This window comes from Phocoena sinus, chromosome 2 (genome assembly GCF_008692025.1).
Source record: "Phocoena sinus isolate mPhoSin1 chromosome 2, mPhoSin1.pri, whole genome shotgun sequence".
Taxonomy (NCBI): Eukaryota; Metazoa; Chordata; class Mammalia; order Artiodactyla; family Phocoenidae; genus Phocoena; species Phocoena sinus.
The window spans coordinates 10,771,985-10,797,897 of NC_045764.1; the positions used below are offsets into that span (position 1 = coordinate 10,771,985).

General features: G+C 36.2%; 1 protein-coding gene across 1 annotated transcript in view; it reads right to left on the reverse strand.

Moving 5' to 3' along the window:
* Window positions 1-25,913, reverse strand: part of GPR158 (G protein-coupled receptor 158) — a 317,648-nt gene that overhangs the window by 261,951 nt on the left and 29,784 nt on the right. Inside the window, exon 2 of the mRNA XM_032623641.1 lies at window positions 25,167-25,272. Coding sequence (XP_032479532.1) covers window positions 25,167-25,272 — 106 coding nt within the window. The remainder of the gene's footprint in view (window positions 1-25,166; window positions 25,273-25,913) is intronic.

Consider the following 25,913-nt stretch of genomic DNA (forward strand, 5'->3'; position numbering starts at 1 on the left):
CAAGTCATTCTCAGCCTTAACTCTGGATTCTTTGGAAGAAGAGGAAGACATCGGCCCCGTTTAGGAATTCATTGTGGCCTAAAAAGTGTCAGGCCAAAAATTTAGTTAAAGGGGTCCTGAGACAGTGGTGACCAATCACACTAGTAGAAGCAGACACAAGGCCTCTCTGAAGAACACACCTCAACCCAGGCCTGAAAAAAATCTGCAGATGATGTTCTGAGAAACTGGGCCTTGTAATACATGAAAAAAATAAAAGGCATAAGGAAAAAAGGTAAAGAATCAAACCCAAAACTGTAATTATCAGGTATAAAGGGGAAAATAAAGCAAATTCCTTGACCTAAGAAAATACATCTTCCACAAACAAAAAAATCTATTACAAATATCATATGCAGTTAAATCATTCTTTAAAAAGCAGGGAAAATACAAGGATTCCTACTCTCGTTACTTCTATTCAACGTTGTACTGGAGGTTTCAGTCAGTGGAGTAAAATAAGATAAATAAAAAATATGGGGAATGGAAAAGAAGATGGAAAACTATCACTGTATACAGACAATAAACCCCAAAGAAAAATATTAAAATTATTAAGAGAGTTTAGCCAGGTAAATGTATATAAGATCAGCATATAAATTTTTATTGAAATTTTACACAATAAGGAGTTAGAAAATGCAATTTTTAGAAAGATGCCATTTACCATAGTAACACAAAAAATAAGGTAGTAGGAATAAACCTAAAAAGTGATGTGCAAGACTTAGAGAATATTATAAACTTTAAGACACTAAAGATGACTCAAATAACAAGAGAGCTCTAATGTGCCCCAAAACAGGAATACAATATTCTAATTTCAGTTCTCCCCAAATGGATGTAATACAATTCAACCAAATTCTATATGGAGTTTTTGTGGAACTTGACAAATTGATTTTTAAGATTTACATAGAAGAGGGAAAGCCAAGAAAGGCCAAGGCACATGTAAAGAAGAATCAGGAGGGAGTTTTTCCTGCCAGATATCAAACCTGATAATAAAGCTACAGTAATTAGGAAGTAGGATGTAAGTGCAGGGACAGACGACTAAAACAATTTTTTTTTAAAAATACAAAGCCCAGAAACAGACTCGTACATACATGGAAACATTACACAACAGAGCAGACACTGGGCATCAGTGGAAAGAGGAAAACAAAAAATTTTCTGAGACAATTAGTCGTCCATATCAGGGGTTGGCAACTACAGTTCACAGGCCAGATACAAGAAGTCTCCTGCTTTTGTAAATAAAACTTTATGGGGACACAACCGTGCTTATCCATTTACAACTTGTCTTTGGCTGCTTTTGTGGTACAATGACAAAGTTAAGTATTACAACAGGGACCACACAACCTGAGAAACCTAAAATATTTACTATCCTATCCTTTATAGAAAGTGTGCTGACCCTTGATTGATATTTTTTAAAAATTAGAATGAATTCCTACCTTCTACCATAACAAAAATCAAGTCCAAATACATAAAGAATGTAAATGCGAAAGGCAAAACTTTAAGACTCATAGAAGAAATTATAGAAAAATATTCCTATGATTATAGGGTAAGGAGGGATTTGTTTAAAATGATACAAAAAGCACCAATTATAAAGGATTTTTTTTAAATAATAAATTAAAATTAACTTTGGTTCCTCAAAGACACTATAAAAACAACCTACAACCAGAGGTAAGATATTTAATCACATTAAGCCACAAAAGGATTAATATATACAATATATAATCAAATCCTACAAATCAATAATACTAGCAACCTAAAAGACAGATAGAAATACAAAGAAAACAAAATAGTCATTTCACCATGTAGTAGAAACATGATGCTCGATTAACATAAAAATAAAAAGTTTATCTCATTAGTAGGCAGAGAAATGAAAACTGAAACCACAATGAGATGCCATTTCACATTTCCATATAAACCAAAATTAAAGAATTAGACAATACCAAGAGCCAAGGATGTGGCAGAACACTGGAACTCTTGTACAAACTGGTACAGCCACTTCAAGAAACAATTTGGCACTACAGATAAAGTAGAGCATGGGTATGGTCTATGACCCAGCAATTCCATTCCTTAGAGGAATTCTTGCACACATGTACCACGAGATGTGGCTAAGAATGCTTATTGAAGCACTGTTTTGATAGAAAAAGAAAAAACTGAAAACAACATAAATGTTCACTGACCACAGAATTGATAAATAAATTATCATATATTCATATAGTAGCATAGTACACAACATTGAAATTGAATGAATGGAGTTACACACATCCATAAGAATGAACATCAAAAACTTTATATGATGCAAAATAAGTACAAATTGCATTCATAAAATATTTCAGAAATCAAAACTAAAAATGTTGTTGTTTAGAGATACACATGCATATAGTAAAACTATGAAAAGCAGCAAAGAAAGGATATTTAAAAGATTGAGTTCTTTCATTGGTAGGCAGTAGCAGGAAGATGCATTTGGGGAGAAACCCACAGAAGGCTTCAAACATTTATTTTAGAAACTGAATGGTATTTACATAAATCTTATCATTATTACTACTAGTATTATTAACCCTGTTAATATACATTATATACGTTCATTTGTATGCAAGATATATTTCATAATAAAAAAAAGGAAGAAAGGTAGGAAGGGAGGGAAAGAAGGAAGGAGGCAGTGAGGAAGTCAGCCAGTCTAACAGCCTTGTTTAAAGGCTAAAAGAGGCCTCCGGTTCAATGGATATTGACTATACTGAAGCATTCTTAAGATAGGAAAATCTAGATATAGGACTTATAGGGCCCATAATGCAACTAAGTTCTATATTAAATATATTTTGAGTGCATAAATAAAGGAATAAAGTGAACGAGTGAACATATGCAAGCACGCTTTATGGAGGGCTGCTCTAGTAACCTGAATGAGCAGTTTCTTACACCTAGTTTCAAAATCTACTTGAAGTCTTTTATCTTAAATGTCTTAGACCTTTCCATCTGGCTCTAGGCACCTGGTAAAATTCTCTGGTAGTTAACAGTATCTCGTAAAAATAGTTTCCAAGAGACTAGATTATTTTTATTTCTTAATAGTATATAACCTTGGAATCAGCTGGTAAAACCACATTTTATTCCTATTTTGTAGAAGAGTCAGAAGGCATATAAGAGAGGAAGGATGCGCAACAGAGGGGAGGATTTTTCATCCTCTTCATTTTCCCTAACTCTCTTGGACAGGAGATGATGCTTGGTTCAAGGACAAGAAACTTGTAAAATAAGCTTGATTGTGTAAGTAGATATACGAAAATGGACCTATGAAACTTTCAAATTTAGCCAAAAATTAAGGGTCATTCAAAAATAACTGTTGATACAAATTAATGATACAATGTGAATACAAAGTGATTTACATTTAAAAAGTAGAATAAACAAAATGAGAATACATAAATAGGTGTCAAAAATGTTTTCAAACCTTGAGAAATTATTTTGGATAAATAAAAAAGGGGAAAAAAGACAGCAGATGTAGTTCACTTACTCTGCTGATCAGAAGATAGAGCATAATTATTACCTCCCTTATTTCTAAATAGAAAATCAGCTTTATCTGGGAGCTATATACTACTGTTGGCTCACATGGAACTCAATGTTAACCAAAATCCCCAAGTCTTTTTCACACTTATTAAGAGGTATGCTAAGCCATCTATTCACCAACCTGTACCTGAGACAATGTTTTCTGTTTAGGGAAAACAGCAATGCAGGGCTTTAAATTTATCCCCATCAAAATTTATCTTGCTAATTTCAGCCAACTGTTTTTATTGTTAGAATATTTTTGGATCTCAATTCTGTAACTGTAATACATTTACTAATGCTATTAGCTTTGTTTCATCTACAGATTTGCTGAGCATATCTATGTTTAACTGGGGCATGAAAGAGGACAACCAAGGATGACAATTAAAGCACACTACTTTTAAAGATCAGATTCTTCATGTGGAATGCTTAAGGTACACTGAAGTCCAACAGATTCTTGAATGTCATCTCTAAATAAAAACACATCTTCTTTTTCTAAACATCTTCATAATATTTTCAGCTTATGATAGTAATTAAAGAAGGTATTTAATATTTATTTAGTTGCTAAAAATAGGGTTAAAAAAAAGTACTCATTAATTGTATGGAAAGGGCTACTGGGTAATGAATGCAGACGGAAGACACAGGGCCACTGTAGCTATGGACCCATAAGGTCTTTAGTCACAGCACTCACTGATACACCTACAACTCAGCACACTTTGATCCTGAACCAATGCTGAAAAGAGAAACTATCTGAAAAGATATAGCATACGCAGCAGTCAGAGTGCTAAGATGGTCCCCAAGATTCCCACTCCCTTTTGCACACATTCTTTATAATCCCCTGCACCTTGTGTATGGACAGGTCTGTGAATACATCAGATTTTATTCCTATGATTAAGTTATTTTACATGACAAAGACATAGGAATTTTGTGGATGCAATTTTGACTGAGTCAAAAGGGAGATTATCCTGGATGGGCCTGACTTTAATCTGGCACGAGTTATCCAAAAGGGACTGAGATTTGAAGTAAAAGAGATTCTCCTGCTGGCCTTGGAGAACTAAACCTTTATGTTGTGAGAGACCTACTTGGCTAGGACCTGAGACAGCTCCTCTAAGAGCCGAGAGTGATCTCTGGCTGACAGCCAGCAAGAAAACAGGTATTTCAGTCCTACAACCACATGGAAGTAAATTCTGCTAATGACTTGGAAGAAGACCCCACATTCCAGATAAGAACACAGTCCTAGCTGACACCTTGAGACCTGGTGAGACCCTGAGGAACCAGGGTCCTAACTGAGCAGAGGACCCAGTTAGGCTATGCCTAGACTTTTAACCTACAGAATCTATGAGATAATAAATTTTTGCTGTTATGGACTATTAACTTTGTGTAACGTGTTATGCAGAAATACAAAATTAATACAGTGGATAGGAAATAAGACAGTCTTTCTGGTCCTGCCATCAAACAAAGTACCTGATGACTTGATGCACAAAGCTGAACTGAGATATATTGAAAGCTGTAAGAGATCCTGAGAGAAAAACAAAACTATCAATACTAAAATTATCTACTGGAAGCAGTATTGTGTTGGTTTGCTCTCCGTAAAAGAGCTATTTGCAGAGAGAGACAGAGAGAGGATCAGAGAGAGACTGGAGGAGCAGGGAAGAGAATGAATATGAATAATTTACGTAACTGGAGAGGCTGATGAAAATAGTGTCCACGAAGAGCAGGGAGTCCAACCCATAGAACACTTGATGTCATTATAAAAGCTACAGCAAGAATTTCTAGGAAGTAACAGACTCAGCAGGACTAGACCTAAGACTTTCTATGTTTATTTCAAGGACTGAGTATTAAAGTATTGAGCCTCCGAATCAGCTAACTCTCTTGAAAAAGTAGATTTAGAATTTATCTAGTAGTTGAATATTTTTAAAAGAGGAGAAAGTTAATTTGCAAACAGCTTTAGAAATAACCAGTAACCAATAACCAGAAATAATCAAATACATAACTCCAATATGCTTTCAAATGCATTTTTAGTCTCCAAACAATCACATTCTCAACTTTTCTCTAACAAGAATACCAAGGTATTCTGAAACTGGATCTTTAAAATCTGTTTCCCTTCCCATTACACTTCTTGACCTTCTTTGTTTTCTTGTATATACTGTAACATGATGATATCAATGCAATGAGTATTGTAAGTAGAATTTATTTTTTCACTTCTGAATTATTTATTATTTTATAATTTAGTGAACTCCTATGAACTTATTCTTTTATGAGCTTTTCAGAACTTTCTGATTCAGTAACTATGCTAAAATATGTAAAGAAAACTTTAACCAGCCATTTTTTAAAATAGGCAAAACAGAATTCTTCAATAACAATACAATTTTAAACTAAAGGTTATGTTCTTGTCATATGATAAGAAGCTTATCTTCAGATCTGCTACATCATACAGTGTTTTTGTAAATCCGTTTTTAGAATTCATACAGGCTCAGATGGTTTTGTAATCAATTTTTCCTGTTTCACCACGAACAAAAGCACTTTTATCAAGGCACTTTTGTGAATGTTTCAACGGAAAAAAGAAATAACCAACACGTATAGGCAGTCTTGGTTTTCTTAAAGAGTATTTTATAAATACTACAAAGAAAGATCCAAAGCCCAAAGTACAGGTGGTAGCATGAACATTTTAAAAACTCTATGTTCCTTAGTCCTTAGCTACAGAAGTTCTTTTTAATGATCCATAAGTGAACGGCACACAATAGTCAAAGCTCTTGAATTCATAAATACATTAACCTTCCGTTGGAAAAAGCAAGCTAAATGATAATTAAGTTAGCTTAAGACAACAATTTGGAAATATCAAGAATAGAACCTTTTTTATGGTTTCTAAAATTGTATCACAGACCTATTGGTTTTATGATTACTAAACTTGCAAACAGCAGTGGACAATATTCAGTTCACTGACTTTTTCCCAAGGCAAGTTTTATAATTTTCTTCCAAAAGGATAGCTTTTTTTTCATAGTTATCCCATCAACAAATCAGAACCACTTTACACATTTTTAACTGCAGAACATGCCAGAAACTACGAAACCATTATACACACACACACACACACACACACACACACACACACACACACACACACATAATGGTTTCATCATGGCTCATACGCTTATAGAGCATCATTCATTGGAAAAATTTATCACATCTTATATCTTCTCCACAGTAGGCTTGTGAAAATTAATTTGCTTTCTATAATTATATTCTTCCTGTGTCAAAGAAGATTCTGAGTGACATTATCGATAATTATGAACTTCCTTCCAATCTCCTTAAAGTTGAAGGTAGAATCACAGATTTAGGATTTCCCTTTAAAAAGGTTCCATGACAGGGACTTAGTAAGTACATTTTTTAAACTTATAGGTTTTTTTAAAAAAAGAATTGTGTCACAATCTTGGAGATTGTCAAAGTTGTCACAAACCAAGGTTGAGAATCACAGTCTTACACCCACCCACCCCACACACACATTTGCATACACAATGGAACTAGAAGTCAGTTTCAGTTGAAGAATGGGTCATATTCCAGAAATAGATCAACAGTTTCTATTGTGACTATTTATGGGTTTTTGTGGACCTGCACATGAGTCAGAAAGTAAATTCGAAAATTCTCTGAAGGGCTTCCCTGGTGGCGCAGTGGTTGAGAGTCTGCCTGCCGATGCAGGGGACATGGGTTCGTGCCCCGGTCCAGGAAGATCCCACATGCCGCGGAGCGGCTGGGCCCATGAGCCATGGCCGCTGAGCCTGCGCGTCCGGAGCCTGTGCTCCGCAAAGGGAGAGGCCGCAACAGTGAGAGGCCTGCATACCGCAAAAAAAAAAAAAAAAAAAAAAAAAAGAAAATTCTCTGAAACTACTGTGTAAGCTGCAGCTCATAAACCTCTGTGGAGTCATGGAGTCACCTCAAGAAGCTCAAAAAACTCAAGAAACCACAACAAGAAATTCTTCTAGTTTAAACTAAAAACATATCTTGATACTTATATCTTATTTATCAAATGTATATAAGACTACTGTAATGAAATGATTAGTTTATTATGTTTTATCAACTAACAGATATTAAAAGTATAATCATACTTTAAAAGATACACACTCACTGCTCTAGGAATGCTCAGGACTCCTAGAACCTTTGCCCAAGTTGCACTATTTCTTAGCCCAACATTTATTGGAAATTAAAACTTCTAGCTTTCATTTTTCTTTCTGGGAATTAATACAGTTTTTTAAAAAAAGGAAAATAAAGACAAGAATAGGAAAGGAGAGGGCTTCCTTGGTGGCGCAGTGGTTGGGAATCGCCTGCCAATGCAGGGGACACAGGTTCAAGCCCTGGTCTGGGAAGATCCCACAGGCCATGGAGCAACTAAGTCCGTGCGCCACAACTACTGAGCCTGCACTCTAGAGCCCACAAGCCACAACTACTGAGCCCACGATCCACAACTACTGAAGCCTGCGCGCCTAGATCCCATACTCTGCAACAAGAGAAGCCACTGAAATGAGAAGCTCGCGCACTGCAACCAAGAGTAGTCCCCGCTCGCCACAACCAGAGAAAGCCTGCGCACAGCAACAAAGACACAATGCAGCCAAACATAAAAATAAATTAAATAAATAAATTTATTTTTAAAAAAAAGAATAGGAAAGGAGAAAACGAGGAGAGCAGAGGGCAGGAAAAAGGAAAAAAACCAGAAGAGATTTAAAAATAAGCAAAGACAGGCAAATGAAAAAGACAGAAGAAGGGTGAGGGAGATAGGAAGGGAAGGCTAAAAATTGACAATTATACATTTATACATACTGAAAAACTTCCTATCAAGAAAAATCTAATTTTTAATTTGGTATTTGATTGTGGAAGAGAATTTATATGGATTTAGTTGAATAGTATTAGTAAAGCTCTATATTTTTATGTCAAAAAGAGATGCAGTTTTTAAAAGCATCATGTGTTCATTCATTCTTTCAAATCTAGATAAGTGACAAAAATACTTGACAATGGTGAACTGAGAATAATCACTAGTCAATCTGTAGAGCCACCTACTCTGAATTCTTTACACCCTTTTTACAAAATGCATCTGTCACAAATGAAAAACAACAGAAACTAAAGCACATAACTAAGTCATTGTAGCATTTACAGAGTTTTTATTTGATTCTAAAAATAATAGTAGTTGATTATAGTATTTGTGATAATAGACGTTTCCTAATAAGAAAACCATAATTTTAATTGAACCCTTATTCATTTTTAATAGAAATGCTTGCAATAAGTAAATGAAATAAATGAAGTAAAATATAAAACAAACTAAAGTTAGACCTACAATCTAAGTATCCAAGAAGGTTTTCAGATAGTAGGAAGAGTATTATGAGTAACCAGGCTATGCCTAGAATCTTCCATTCCTAAAGGAAGATGGACTACCTGGCAAGCTATGGCAGAATTAATCTAATTAATCTAAATCTTTCTTATGGATGTGATACGGTGATGAAAACAGTCACCATAAGACATACTGTATAACACAAATATGATATTGTACATGAAATTAAACTACAAGAGCAGCCATACCAATAAGATGTATGAGTAGGCCACAGCCCTTGCCTCAAGGTACTCTTGCATCAGCAACTGATCAGTCCAAATTCTTAATTAAGATGTAACCTATATTAATTTTTTTAAGTAGCTGAGCCTCAGTTCCCTCATCTGTAAAACTGGAATAATAATAGGTATTTTCTAGGACTATGTTTTTTTTTTTGCAGTACGCGGGCCTCTCACTGTTGTGGCCTCTCCCATTGCGGAGCACAGGCTCCGGACGCGCAGGCTCAGCGGCCATGGCTCACGGGCCCAGCCACTCCACAGCATGTGGGATCTCCCCGGACCAGGGCACGAACCCGTGTCCCCTGCATCATCAGGCGGACTCTCAACCACTGCGCCACCAGGGAAGCTCTCAAAGACTATTCTGAGGATTAAATTCAATATATACATACACACACACAGACACACAAACATATACACACATATATATGTATACACACACACATATATATGACACAATAATAGGGCAGGCATCTGATGAAAGTAGCTATTGTAATTAAGAGTAATCAAGTCATTTTAATACAGCATTATAGGTATTAAAATTAAAATATGAACAATGTACTAGAGCGGCACATAAGGGAGAACTTGCTCTGCTTGAATTGGGGAAAAGGCTGCCAAGGGGTCACAGAAGATCGAAACCTAGGACTCCAAGAATATGCAGGAACTTTGAGGTGGCCAAAGTGAGAAACAGTATGTTATTCCAAAGGAAGAGCATATGCAAATATATGCATGGAGACATGAAACACCGCAGTAGAATCATGGAAGGCAAGTAACCAGGTATTGTAGCATGAGAAGAAATTTAGATTTAGAAAGCCATGTATATAAGGTGGCTTTTATCACAGAGATTAAGGAGAGTCACTGAAGAATATTAGGCAGTCAACTGCAAATACTTGTTGAGCGCCTTTATTACAGACATTGTTATGGCACTTGAGATACAATGATGAACATAACTGATGTGGTTTCCGCCCTTCTGAAGCTTACAGTCTAGCACAGAAGACAGACATAAATAATTATAAATAATTTCAAGCATATAAAGTGCTATGGAAAACAGCTAATATTTATAGAGAATGTACATGCAAAGCGTTCTGCATACATCAGAGAATAATTCCCAGTTAAAGAAGCTGGAGTCATAGAAAGGTTAACAAACTCAGGCAATCTGAATTCAAACTCAGCACTTTTAACTGCTATGTGACACAATATCAAAAAAAAAAAAATACAGGACAACATAATCACATCAATTTTTGTAAAAATCACATTGGCAGCAGCACAGACAATGAATTGAAGAATAAGACTGAAGACAGCAGGAGAGTACTACAAAAGTCCAAGCAAGAAACAACTAAGACTAGAACTAAGTCAGTTGTAGTAACAATGAGAGAAGAGGAGGACCTTCAAGAGTAAGACATGGAGATCACCTTCCTCCCCACAAATATATCAAAAATACATCTACATGTGGAACACCTCCTACAGAACACCTACTGAACGCTGGCAGAAGACCTCAGACTTCCCAAAGCCATGTGGCTGACAGGATCTTGGTGCTCCAGCCGGGTGTCAGGCCTGAGCCTCTGAGGTGGGAGGGCCGAGTTCAGGACACTGGTCCACCAGAGACCTCCTGGCCCCACGTAATATCAATCAGCGAGAGCTCTCCCAGAGACCTCCATCTCAACACTAAGACCCAGTTCCACTCAACGACCAGCAAGCTCCAGTGCTGAAAACTCATGCCAAACAACTAACTAGCAAGACAGGAACACAACCCCACCCATTAGCTGAGAGGCTGACTAAAATCGTAATAAGTTCACAGACACCACAAAACACACCACCAGACACAGTCCTGCCCACCAGAAAGACAAGATACAGCCTCATTCACCAGAACACAGGCACCAGTCCCCTCCACCAGGAAGTCTACACAACCCACTGAACCAACCTTACCCACTGGGGGCAGACACCAAAATCAACAGGAACTACGAACCTGCAGCCTGCGAAAAGGAGACCCCAAACACAGTAAGTTAAGCAAAATGAGAAGACAGAGAAATACACAGCAGATGAAGAAGCAAAGTAAAAACCACCAGACCAAACTAATGAAGAGGAAATAGGCAGTCTACCTAAAAAAGGATTCAGAGTAATGATAGTAAAGATGATCCAAAATCTTGGAAACAGAATGGAGAAAATACAAGAAACGTTTAACAAGGACCTAAAAGAACTAAAATGCAAACAAACAATGATGAACAGCACAATAAATGAAATGAAAAATTCTCTAGAAGGAATCAATAGCAGAATAACTGAGACAGAAGAATGGATAGGTGACCTGGAACATAAAATAGTGGAAATAACTACCACAGAGCAGAATAAAGAAAAAAGAATGAAAACAATTGAGGACAGTCTCAGAGATCTCTGGGACAACATTAAATGCACCAACATTCGAATTGTAGGGGTTCCAGAAGAAGAAGAGAAAAAGAAAGGGACTGAGAAAATATTTGCAGACATTATAGTTGAAAACTTCCCTAACATGGGAAAAGAAATAGTCAATCAAGTCCAGGAAGCACAGAGAGTCCCATACAGGATAAATCTTAAGAAGAAACATGCCAAGACACATATTAATCAAACTATCAAAAATTAAATACAAAGTAAAAATATTAAAAGCAGCAAGGGAAAAACAACAAATAACATACAAGGGAATCCCCATAACGTTAAGAACTGATCTTTCAGCAGAAACTCTGCAAGCCAGAAGGGAGTGGCAGGACATATATAAAGTGATAAAAGGGAAAAACCTACAACCAAGATTACTCTACCCAGCAAGGATCTCATTCAGATTTGACAGAGAAATTAAAACCTTTGTTGCAGTGGTAAATGGGAGTGTTTCCTTAACTTCTCTTTCAGATTTTTCATCATTAGTGTTAAAGTAAATAAATAAATGAATGAAAACAACTTGAAATTTAGCAATATCATATGAATATCAGAAAATTAATAAATAAAGAATAAGGACTTTGTAGAAAAAAAAGAAGAATGAGGAAGAAAACAAATTGATGAGATACTGAGGTAGAACTGACGAACTCACAAGTGACTGGTTGTGGGAGTGAGGAAAAGGGAAAAGCTCAACACATTGCCACCAGAGAGACCTGGCTATCAAGCTTTTTTTATTTTTTTAAATTTTTATTGGAGTATAGTTGATTTACAATGTTGTGTTAGTTTCAGGTGTACAGCAAAGTGAATCAGTTATACATATACATACATCCACTTTTTTTTTTTTTTTTTAAGATTCTTTTCCCATATAGGCCATTACAGAGTATTGAGTAGAGTTCCACAAGCACTTCTGTAATTCAAAATCTAATCAACCCTGACAGAGGAAAAAAGGTGCAGCATTTCATTTCCAGTCACCCTCATTCAACAACATATGTATCACTGTTGCAGGGGTAACAAAACATTGTATAGCTGTCAACCAAATATTTAACCTGTTTAAAGAAAGCTTTGTGGGCTTCCCTGGTGGCGCAGTGGTTGAGAGTCCGCCTGCTGATGCAGGGGACGCGGGTTCGTGCCCCGGTCCGGGAAGATCCCACATGCCGCGGAGCGGCTGGGCCCGTGAGCCATGGCCGCTGAGCCTGCGCGTCCGGAGCCTGGGCTCCGCAATGGGAGAGGCCACAGTGGTGAGAGGCCCGCATATCGCAACAAAAATAAATAAATAAATAAGTAAAATTAAATGTGCTGTGTCCCTTTAGGCTATACTTATTAAAAAAAATAAAAATAAAGAAAGCTTTGTGAAGTCTTTCACATTAAAAAAAAAACAGATTCTGGATCTCTATTTCAACAAAGGAATAAAATACTAAATTGACTTTTAATTTTACACATGCATGGTATTCATTTGGTCCAAAGACGATCTTGACTGAACAGAAAAAAAAAAATGATGTTTACTGAATTTGCAATTCATTAATTAAAAACAAAAATTAAATCGTTGTTGACCAGCTTACCACATAATAGGATTAAATTTCAGACCAATCTTAAGAAGAAAATTTTCAGGCATAACTTCAATATGCCATTTATTAATAAACGGCACTAACTAAACAGACACACTGGCCTTTATACATACTTAAGGCTGCAGAATCCTATACAGTTCTATGTGCTTTAGTGTATAAATGACTTCTAATTTACATTTGAAATTTCAACACGAAATTCAGAGGATAAAATACGGTATATTCCATTATTTGACGTTTTGGTCAAATATGTTAAAAAATGAAATCAAAATCAAAATCCTAAAAGTGTCTTTTCTGTTCAAACTAATAAGTGAAATAATACATGAAAATTTTTACCTGTAATGCAGTCACTATAGTTAGAAATACATATCAAACTTAATATGTGAAATTTTATTTTAGACAGATTGCCATTTAAACTAATGTGATCACTGCCCTTCTGTCATCCACCAATTCTAATGACACTAGGCTAAAGGTTCAGTGGAGTCTGAGGCTGAAATTATCAGGAGAGAAGATGGAGCGGAGAAGTGGGATACAGAAATCTGTCAGTAGAATCATCAAAGTAAGGGAGAGAAAGCATAGAAACCAGGAAGTGGAGTCAGGGTCAGAATCATGCAGGAGCTGAGGAACACACCAGATTGAACCTCTCAAATTTTTGATCTTGGGACCCCTTTACACTCTTGAAAATTATTGAGAATATCAAAGAGCTTTTATTTATGTTGGTTATGTCCATTGATATTTACCATCTTAAATATTAAATGGAGAAACTTCCAAAATATTTATTAATTCATTTAAAAATAGCGATAAGCTCATTACATGTTAACATAGTGTATTTATGAAAAATAACAATATTTTCCAAAAATAAAAAAACTTAGCGAGAAGAGTATCATTGTTTTACATTTCTGCAAATCTCCTTAAAGTCTGGCTTATTAGAAGACAACTAGATTCTCATATTCCTTTCTGCATTCAACCTGTTTCTATATCAAATTTTATGAAGCCTCTGTACACCCATGAGAATAGAGAGTTCAAAAGGCAAATAGTCTCTGAATTATTATGAAAATTATTATGAAAAGGTTTAACTTCACAGACTTCCTCAATAGGGTCTTGAGGACCCCCAGGGGTCCTCACTTGAAGGGTTCCAGGACCACACTTTGAAAATGATGATATTACACAAACATACTTTAAAAGGTGGCAAATGAAGGTGATTTGCAGACCAGCATAAAAACAAAACCCGTAAACGAAGTGGTGTAGCTTCTAAGTCTATGAAATCTGGGCTTCAACAGAATTAGAATCATGATGGAGCCAAGCCTGTAGCGACAATTAACCATTATCCTATTTCTGAATGTAAATATAGAATCAACTCTATAGGCTTTCCTGCAGGTAATCAGGGAACTGTAAAGCAGGAAAAATTGCTTTTGCATATATAAAACAGATTGTACTGACAAGTCAACAGTAAAATCTACTGAATAATTACATAATCAAGATTAGGTCATGGCTCTACTTCATTCCAATAATTATGGTAAGATGTTAGAAAGCATTGCTTAGGGACAGCTCTCTTTCCTGAAGAGGTATAAAAATAAGTAGATATCTACATATTTAGAACAGTATAAAAAATATTCCTTCTGGAGACAGCATGAACCAAAAGCCTTTTAGAATCTCCTCCAGACTTAAGAGTCATTGAGTATTTTTACCCCATTGAAATCGTCTCTGACACATCTGACATTTCCCCCTTTACACACTTTTCTACTTCACGTACAATAATTGCTGTAAACCTCTCCATTTACAGTTCTTCTTTGTTTTTCCCCTTAATCCGTCTGTTTTCAGTGTTTTGGTTCCAATTCCAACCCACACACTTACTCCTGTTTCATTCACTGTTCCCTATACTTCGCCATACACCTATGTCAGTTTACATTTTGAAACACAAAAATATAATTAAATGTTATACATTCTTCTGCATTATAAAGACAATAGCAACTCAAACTATGAATAAGCAGAAAGAGGGGAAAAATACAATGACTTCAAGTGAAAACAAAAAATTTAAATAGACACTTGCACATTACTTTGCCGGCAAAAGCATTTATTTCAATACTTTATGTTCTCCTTGTATCACCAACCACCCACTTGTTCTCTCTCAATCTATAAACCCTGGGGAGAGAAAAACAATGATAAATCGAAATGTGTCCTGGGTGAATAGACATAAATGACTTGGTAAAGATACCCCAAAAATAAGAAAGTGGTAAATAAGGCTTTTTCTCTTAGGGGAAAAAAAAAAAAAAATCAAGGAATAGAGTTTAACTCTTGTATAATACAGTCAGTTAAAGCTTTCTAAATCAGCCAAGGGCTGTAGCTAAGCAACATGATTCTTCGCTGTGCTCAAAAGGGGGCTGCCAAGCATCAGTAGCCTCATTTCTCACTGAAAGCTTTGACAAGCTTCCACCATATTTTATATAATTGTAGCAGAGGGAGTGCCAGATTAGATCTGATTTGCTGTCATAATGGGATTTTTTCCCCACATAAGCTAATGATGCAAAGCTATATTTAACCCCTAAAAAAGTCACCCTCAGGCACTCACTGTATATTCTGATTGCCTCTCATATCTAGAATTGGACAAGTAGCAATTTTTCTGCTACTGAAAATGACAAAAGCAATGGTTTAATAGGTAGAGTTTATTTTTCCCTGATTGACTCCATTATAAATTTAGCTACACAGTCCAAATCTGTTCACTAACTTCATATTTCATCAGATGTTCTCTCACCGCATTGAAAAGATCAAGAAATCTAGTACTTTGAGTTCATATCCATTGTTGTATGTAAGTCAAACTCCTCGCCCCAGCCCACCCCAGCCTAGCTGCATATGCTGCATATGCCCACCTTTAAGCTCAGCCCCATTCTAACCCCTGATCATAGAGAAGTTTGGGAGTATTTTAGGTGTTTATCTTCAGCAATAGTTAGAGTTTAAAATGTATTTATATATTATCATAAACACAGTAGATCCCCTTGGCATCCCTGTACCCAGTGAGTTGCAATCCTCCATATTCACCTTAGTTTTATTCCTACATTCTGATTTGTATTCTAACTCCCTGCAAGGAATAGGTCCCTTTCCTTAACACCTGCCCTCTTAACTGATGCCCCGACAATGTGTACAGCCCTCAACAACTTCTATCTAAGGAGATGGATCTTATCCCTTGGGTTCAGTTTCAAACTGGACATTTCTACCATCCCAAATCACTGCCATACATTGAAACAAGAGTACCACCACTGGCAAGAAACTTCTGCTGCTGCCGCTCACACACCTGTAAGATGGAAGCCCCTGTACACTGATCCTAATCCAAATTTCTATGTGAGCTTGCCGTACCCTCTTGGAAATTTGTTGCGGCCACCTGAGAGCTAGATCAGTTCTTCCTGACTGGTATACTCCTAACCAATTAGTTAAGTAAGATTCCAGCATGCCTCTTGGCTGAACTCACAAGACTAACGGTATCAGCCCATGGGCCATTACCAGTCAGTGATTCTCTCTCCAAACAACCGTATGTCACCCATAGTACCTTCCTATAGTTTAAATTCCTGAAATACCATTTACTAGATTTATGACCTCAGTCAAGTTACTTAAACCACTCTAAGTCTTAATTTTCTCATCTAAATAATGGGAATAACAATAATATGTAACTCACACTATAATTAAGTACGAAATGGACACGTCTTGCTTTTTATTATGAAATAATTGTTTTCTTAGAGATTGAAAAACAAACTTGTATCAAAGGGATACTTCACTTTTGGCATCTTATAGACTTTTCAGGCTTGGGCTAAAGAAAACTTAATTACTAGCAAATATTATCAAAAGTGCCTTTACCTACACTACTGGTAAGAGATCTTATGAATAAGATCTTGTAAGGGTTTTTTTAAAAAAACATTTTATGTAGTCCATAAAGTTGATAAAGTAGAAAGCTATAAATCAGGATTTAATAGATTTTTGTCTCAAATAGACAGATAAATAGAGATATAGACATGAGATAGACAGACAGATCTAGAGAAAGAGTCTATTTACCTTGAATAGACAGGATGTGCTCCCCCTTTATACATTCTAATGCAAATACTTCAAAGGTCCCAACATTAGATCAACAAGTTCAAGAAGGTTGGTGATACAATCCAGTGACATGGAATGTATACAAAGGAGTGTTATTCAGGAGCAGATACCAAATATCATGACTTTGTCATAGTGGAAAAAATGGATTTATCTTCTACTCTAAGGTATCTGATTCCTTCATAAGCAAAAGAAGCAAATTAGAGAAAAAAATAATAATACTCCCCTATATTGCCTCCTTTCTGGCTCACATCATCCCAGATTCGCAACCTAAAGTCAACTAAACATGTTTTGGCTTTTCCTTCTCACTTCCGTCAGAATGTGTTAGTCGTCCATAACCATCACCAAAGTGCTTAATGAGTAAGTGGAAATCAAATCCTATAAGCTAGCTTGAATGAAGGCGCCAATGATGAATAGCAGTGCAGTTTGCTTTATCATTACCATAGAGCAAAATAAGAAAATCTCAAGTTTTGCAGGCACAATCACATGCAATGTGAGAATTCAAGGTATTGTCAATGCAAGGATAGTCAGAGCATTGCCTTTGGATGGAAACACCTTTCAGTTTTTCCCTTTACAGTTTGCTAGAAGTATAAAATCTTACGGTTGCAAAGATACTTAAGAGGCACCTACTCCAACCATATAGCCAATGTTGCATGAAGTTTTTATAAGCCTTGCAAAATCCCCTCTCTATTTCTCCCTTTCCCCCAACCACAAGATGGCAATAGCCACTGGTGAACCCTTGCTCTGTTCCTGGAAACATCTTTCTCTGAACAAGAGAGCCAGCTCTGAACAAGAATTTGAAAAGGACAGATACATGTATATGTATAACTGAATCACTTTGCTGTACACCTGAAACTAACACAACACTGTTTATCAACTATACTCCAATATAAAATTAAAAGTTAAAAAAAATAAAATTAAAAAAAAGAGAGAGTCAGCTTTCCCTTAACTGACTTATTAGGCACCCCAGTACAGTTATTTTGGAATACTATTTCCTAACTCTAGTTTTGGAGCAAGTCCAGAATATCTAGTCCAAATAACTTTCAGGAGCACAATGAAAACTCTGAAAATATCATCAGTTTCCCATTAATTTTAGAAAGGACTATGTAACAAAATCAAACAAGTTAGGTCTTCACAAGTTCAAAAACAAATGGGGAGTCATACAGTAGTGGTATGGCCTCTTTTGGTTAAACCTAGTAAAACGATACTTGACTGAAACAGAAGATATTTAGCCTAAAAGAAAGACTTAGAAGCAGGCTGACAGCAGTCTTCAAATATCTGAGTGGCTGCTGTGAAGAAAAAAAAAAAAATTAACTTTATTTTGAGCAATTCCAGTGGGAGAAATCAAAAGCAGTAATTCTATATTATTATAAGGAGGCCATCTACCCACAGAACAGGTTGCCTCCATTAATTCAATATATGTACCAGGCACTGTGCTAGGCACCAATGAACACCTGATCACTGCCCTACATCTTAGCAGAAGAGTGTGAGTTCACATTAATCACATTTTGTATTGATAATGAGAGAAAACAGAAGTTTTACTACAAACAGTGGAAATTTAAATGTCTAGAAGATTACCAGTATTTCCCCATTTACTGGAAGATTTTTTCACAGTTTTCAGTGTAAAATAATGGCATTAAAAATAGCTTGCAGGTTTATCATTACTTATTTTCAACTGAGTTAACACAGTAGATCATAAGAATGATTATGTAAGCCAAAATTCATTTCAAGTTTGTCCTTAAATGTCCCTTAGTGAATTTAAAGGCAATGTTACTGATTCACCCATATAAGGAAATTCAGGCATTTGAAAGGTTTCAATAATTTGTGTGGTTTGACTACACTATAAGCTAGGCCATATTCAAGAGCCCAGCTTGTCCACTAATTGTCCAGGGTCCAATGGTTCCATGTGGCTACCATATATTTCAAATCAGGTTAATGGGGCTAAGGACCTGAATTCTTAATTTTGTTTAATTTTAATTGATTTTCATTTCAGTAGCCATATGTAGCTTGTGGTTCTCATACAGAACAGCACAGTTCTGGAGATAGGTGAACGATAACATATGTAATGCAGAACCTTTCTAGAGAAAAGAAGAGCAATGTTGACATTTCAGCCACAAGATGAAAACTAATATATAACGGTTTCTAAACAATTTCACTCAATCAGAAATTGAATTAAATAAAAGAGCTCTAGGAAAGTACTCTAAATCCTGCCATAGCCAAATGATTAAGCTATGTTCTGTATATAAGAGGGCTTTCAAAAGAGAATGATTAATTCCTTCTGCTTTCTTTAGATTTTTGCATTAAATTTATTTTCTTGTGTACTAAATTATATCTTTTCCTATATTTTAACTTTTTAAAAAGATTTCTTTAGAGATTCATTGAGTTACATCTAATGAAGTAGTAAGGAGCTACACACAGACTCTCATTCAGTGCATTCAATAGAAAAGAAGAGATATCCAAAAATTGTCTTATCACTATATAAAACCACTGGCTGAGCTGACAACAAAACCATTCCCGTGATTCTGGATAGAACAGTGAATCTGATAACCTCAAGAAGTGGTCTCCAAAGCAGAGGACACATGTGGGGAAAAAAATACTAAAAGTTCTATTTATATTTAACTTTTTTAATAAAAAAATAAGAAATAAATTTAGCTTTAGTAATATTTAAGGCTTGGATTGACATTAATGCCTTCACTCAATCCACATTTCATATGACCATAATACTGCTAAGGCACCAGAGGTAAAACTGGGAGTTTTAAGACAGAAATATTGACAGTGGTTACTTGGTTCCTATATTTGCTTTCACATTTCAATGTATTACCTTTTATATACGACCATCTACATGGATTTACAGAGTATATTATTTTAAATTGTAAAATATTTCCAACTCTTCATAATAAGATGGCGTGTGACCTGGAAAACCTTTTCCCACACAGAGATTTTCTGATTATCAGAGTGAACTACTTGCTTCTAAACTCGAAGATTAGTTATGCATTGCTGTTTACAAAAAAGGCAAATGTTCTAAATTTGCTGACCTGCTCTACGACAAGTGGATGTCAGTAGTGTCTATGTAGCAGGTTTTTTTTTTTTTTTAATATATAAGCTCTTCCTTCAAAGTAACTGTGACATTTCAATAATCCATGTGAAAGCCTTCTGAAGTGAGCATTTTGAAAATGGATATTTGGAAATATTTTCAGTGTTCTGTGGGTTTTGTTGCCAAAAACTATAAATACTCACATAGCCATACAGTTTAAACTTGGAAATAAAATTTCCTCATCTGTTTGAAAATATTCCCCATGAAAGTCTGAGTGGATTTTTAACCTATTCTTTTAAAATATTAAGATGCCCAGCTTTCCAATTAGTAGGGACCAGCTGACTTCAGGTAAGATGAAAAACTGCCAGCTGTATTTCTGAAAAAAAACCTTGGCAAAATTGGAGATGGAACTGAGAAATGAACACTGTTACTTAGAAAATATAGTCAACAATTAATGTCTTCAGTTGGGACTGACATATCCTTGTGAGGCATATTTTCAACTATGACAGACACTAAAACTAAATATAAAAATAAACTGAACTTAGAGACTTCTGAATCATTGCATTACTAAGTATTAAAGTAAGATTTTGTTTGTTTGTTTTTAATTTTTATTGCAGTATAGTTGCTTTACAATGTTGTTAGTTTCAGGTGTACAGCAAAGTCAATCAGCTATACCTATACATATATCCCTTCTTTTTTGGATTTCCTTCCTATTTAGGTCACCACAGAGCACTGAGCAGCATTCCCTGTGCTATATAGTAGGTTCTCATTAGTTATCTATTTTATACATAGTATCAATAGTGTATATATGTCAATCCCAATCTCCCAATTCATCCCACCCCGCGCCTTTCCCCCTTGGTATCCATACATTTGTTCTCTACGTCTGTGTCTCTATTTCTGCTTTGCAAATCGTCTATTTACAAAGATCATCTCTATCAATTATTTCAGATTCCACATATATGCGTTAATATACGATATTTGTTTTTCTCTTTCTGACTTACTTCACTCTGTATGACAGTCTCTAGATCCATCCACGTCTCTGCAAATGACTAAACTAAGATTTTTTTTAAATGATGAAACATAATCAATCATAACACTGTCACTGAAAATTTTTCAAAAACTGTAAATCAGTCAATTACATTGCTCTCATTAAAGATACATTTATTTTTATAAAATATAATCTATATTAAAACCATATTTCATATTTATCTCAACCCAATTAAGTTCTGATTTATAATATACAGAATATATAACAAAAGATGCATATAGCTTATAGCATAAAAAATATACAAATACCATTGGTGGATGCTTAAAGCATTTTTACTAATAGAATATAATCAAAAAGTTTCAAGACCACTGTCCTAATGTTTCCTACTTTAAATAGTGATTTTAAAAATTCTTCTAATGGAAACAAAGAAAACCTTTAAAACAGCAGTATCAATTTATTTGAATGTTTTCAATAAACTATTCTGTAGGAGAAGATTTTGTGTACTCAAAGCAAACAATGATATGACATAGGTCAAGAATTATTTAAATGGATACTGAAAACATGATCAAGTCCAGGTAGCAGTGATCTGAATCAGTCATAAAAACAGCCAGAATAATCCTGCAATCCAGTTCAGGGTGTCGACTCAGATCTCAATTTACTATGCCCTTCAAAAAATACTTATTGGCCTCCTAGACTCGATAACAACCCAAACTTGTTGAGAATTTATTCTCCTCACAAACTATCCCATGCCTTTCTAAAATGCTCCTGAAGCTTCGCTCATTGGTTACATACCACTTATCTGTTTCCAACATCAGACTTGCTATACTAGTTTAAGATACCTTGGAGGCTGAAAAGCCAACACCCTGGAAAAAAATTTTTTAGGTGAAAAGTTTGCCTCAATTATAACTTTGAAATTTGTAACTCCCTGTGGTATTTACAAGAGAAGAATGTTAAATATTGGCAAAATAAAACCCAGTAAACACGATGAGTGTCTCTGTTTCTAGTGATGTGGATTTTCACAGACAGGCCCCTACACCCTACAAATACGAATCGTGGTAGATACCTCCCAAAACAAGCTGGTTTACACAATGATCCTTGGGGTCTGTGACAGAAAATCTGTGACAAGGAACAAAGGCGAGCCAGTACAGATGAAAAACGCCCTGAACAAGAGCTTTCCTTTCTGTTTCCCAAGCAATAAAAACATCAGTAGAAGCCAGTTCCTAGTCTCCAATTCACATCACTACAGGGAAGGACTGAAAGACCACTGCTGGTCCCAAGTCTGAGGATGTGGTATGGACCGGCGGCAGGTACCTAGAGTGACCAGCACCAATTCCAGAACCTTAGAGAAGTTCCAGGCCAGCCCTGTGTCAATCAGACTACCCACCAAGGGCCTCAGGGGCCCAGCCTAGGACACCAAGATCTCGACTCCCAACCCTAGGACCTGGGCAAGTAAAGGGGTCGAGGGATCCAGAGTTTTCAAAATATGCATTTTGTAGATTCAGTGTTTGTTGATGTTATTTTTTGATCATTGAACCTCTTTGTACAACATTTTCAAATGAGATTCACTGAACTGTTGGTTGTCTTACAGGGTATGGTTTTCTGGTTTTTTCCTATAGGAATTGAATAAATGCAATGCTCCCATATATAAAGCCAAAAGTTACACATTCACCCTGATCTTTGTTTACCAGAATAGAGGATAATATTTTACCTTGAAATAACTTAGCTTTATTTGAAAGCTTTAAAAAGACACAACCCTCAGAAAATTGGTAATCCTGATGCAATGAAAATAAATCAATCTTCCAAAAGGCCACCCAATAAGACCATCTAGTCAAATACACAGATGTGCTATATGGAGGAAAAACAACAAGATAATTAGAGGCAAGCAGCAACTGCAACAGACTGGTAAAAAAAATATCTCCTTGTTTCTACACAGACTGTTTATTGAACCACCCAGGAGCACCACTGAAACAAGGCTATACAGAAATGAGCACATACAGATCAATATCCACAATATGACACCCATGCAGGAAAAATTCCACTCTGGCTAAAAGACAAAGCTTTGGAGCTATACGCCATTGGCATGGAGATAATAATCAGGCTAAAGATATTTACCAAATCAGTAACTGAAATTAATATCTTTAGAAATGCCAGAACCATCCAAAGGGAAGTGGGAACTCAGAAAAGTTCAAAACCATAAGAACAAACAGTGAAGGGAGATGAAAAGAGGATCTTGACCCCTGTGACTTGACAAGACAGAAGCATTTCACTGACATAACTGGGTCCCAATTTGGGGGCAGGGAGTGAAGGAAGTGAGGGCTGTGCAGAGGGTTGGCTACGTGGAGGTGTATGGAGATGTGGGAGTGGGGATGTGTGGGGTACTGAGGAAGAGGGGGTCATGGAAACATGGTGGGGATGTGCGATGGGCTTAGAGGGATGTGGGGGATTTGGGGGGTTTCATCGGGGGTGGGAGGATTGAGGGATATTGTGGTGGGAAGTATGGAGGGCAGGTGGAGGTGTGCGTGGAATGTAGGGGGATGTGGGGAACTATGGAAGATTACTTGGGTAGTGGTGGGCTGCGGGAGTATTTGGCAAAAATTCAAATTGAACATGTAGATTACTACATTTATATGAATATTCCCTATTTTAAATAAATCAAGCTGACTTTCCTCATAAATTCATGGAAAGTTGAGATAGCCCAAGTACTTAAGGTCAGGAGCTTTATTGTACATTTGTTTCAGAGCATCTGGGGACCTCAGAGATAGATTACTGAAAACGAAATGAGGATGTCATCACATGTCATCTCTGAAACTACAGAAGACAAGTGACACTAACTTGAAAAGATACACGCAGCCCAATGCTCATAGCAGCATTATTTACAATTGCCAAAATATGGAGGCAACCTAAGTGTCCATCAACAGATGAATGAATAAAGAAGGTGTGGTGTGTATGTGTGTGTGTGTATACACACACACACACACACACACAATGTAATACTACATAGCCATAAAAAGAATGAAATGTTGCCATTTACAGCAACATGTTTGAACCTGGAGGGCATTATGCTAAGTGTAATAAGTCAGGCAGGGAAAGACTAATACTGTGTGATATCACTTACATATGAAATCTAAAAAATACAACAAACTAGTGAATATAATAAAAAAGAAGCAGACTCACAGATATCAAGAACAAACTAGTGGTTACCAGTGGAGAAAGGGAATTGAGAGAGGGGCAATATAGGGGTAGAGGGGAAAAAAGAGTTATTATGGGATTATATGAAATCAACTGTGTGAAACTTGAAAATTGTAAAGCACTACAGAATTTAAAGAATCTTTCATTCAATAAAAAAAAATAGTTAAAAAAAAAAAGACAAGTGACAGCCTTATTTCCAGAAGTATGATCTCTCTGCCTGTCCCTTACCAACCAGAGTTCCATGAAATCAAGTATGGATAGGAATTGCAAATTGGAAAAAACACACCAAATACACACATTTCTGTTTCAGTTTCCTGTGTACCGTTTTCTCCTTTTTTTCAAAATCTCCTAGCCACACTTTCTCTATTGCTTTTCTAGCAGATGGCAGGGTGTCTGAATGAATACCATCAATGTTTCGACAAGCATCATGCTCCATAAAAATGTGCATACTTTGGTTGACCCCTCTTGGGACTGGTTTCTCACTTCAGGGCTATTTTAATTTCCAGCCCATTTTGAACAATAGGGTCAGCCTTTGACTAAAGCCAAACTTCAGACATAATTTTAGTTTCAGCCTTCTCTTAGTCCCCAAATGAACAGTTATGCTGCACAAATTTCATTTTCTACTCCTCTTTCGGTTCATTTGGCAACATTCAGACCTGCATAGATTTTATTCCCAGTAAGATGCCTCTTGTTCACCTACCCACAAAAATACAATATATTCAAAAGTATTATATTTCTGAGCTTCTGATTTCAGAGAACTTTATCTCCATGTTCTTACCTCTGAATTGTTAAGGTGACATTTGTGAGTTCCTGAAAACCAGCCATCACTTGAACATTGGTCAATGTCCACCTTCTGAAGATTTATGTCAACTTTCATGACACCCCTTAAAACAGAGAAAGACAAAAAGAACAAATTAATTTGAGCCTTTACAATATCTAACTCTGTATTCTACCCTAGAAATCAGCCATATCAGCATAAAGAATGCACTAAAATTCTTCAAATTGCCCACACATATTCATCTAAAGTGTACCGAGTGTAGATACAGACAGAATAGAACAGAATCATAAAGTATTCGTTTTATTAAGTCTGAAAGCAGAGACTCTGTATTGTTCACTGTTTCAGCTCCCTAGATAATGCCTGGCACACAGTTGGTGTTCAATAAATATTTGCTGATTGACTGAACTCCAGACAGTATTACTCTGGACATGGTAGCAAAGTCGACTCTGAAATAACACCTGCTCCCAGTACCCCTTCTATTAGAGTAAAATTTTTAAAAAGCCCTTATTTCTTTCTACTCCTATTTCCCAATGCAGGGCCTGGGATGGGAAGGTTGGGGCAAGGGGGTGGGGGAATGAGTTAAGAGGGGAAGACAGTATCAGAAAATAAGCATCTCTTTCCTCTGATCTTCTATGACAATGACTTTAAGCAGTTCTTTAGGTCTTCCAGTGTTCCACACCGAAGAAATCTGCACCATCCACAGAAGTGCCGTTTAGTGTTTACTCTTTTAAATCTAGAAATAAAAAC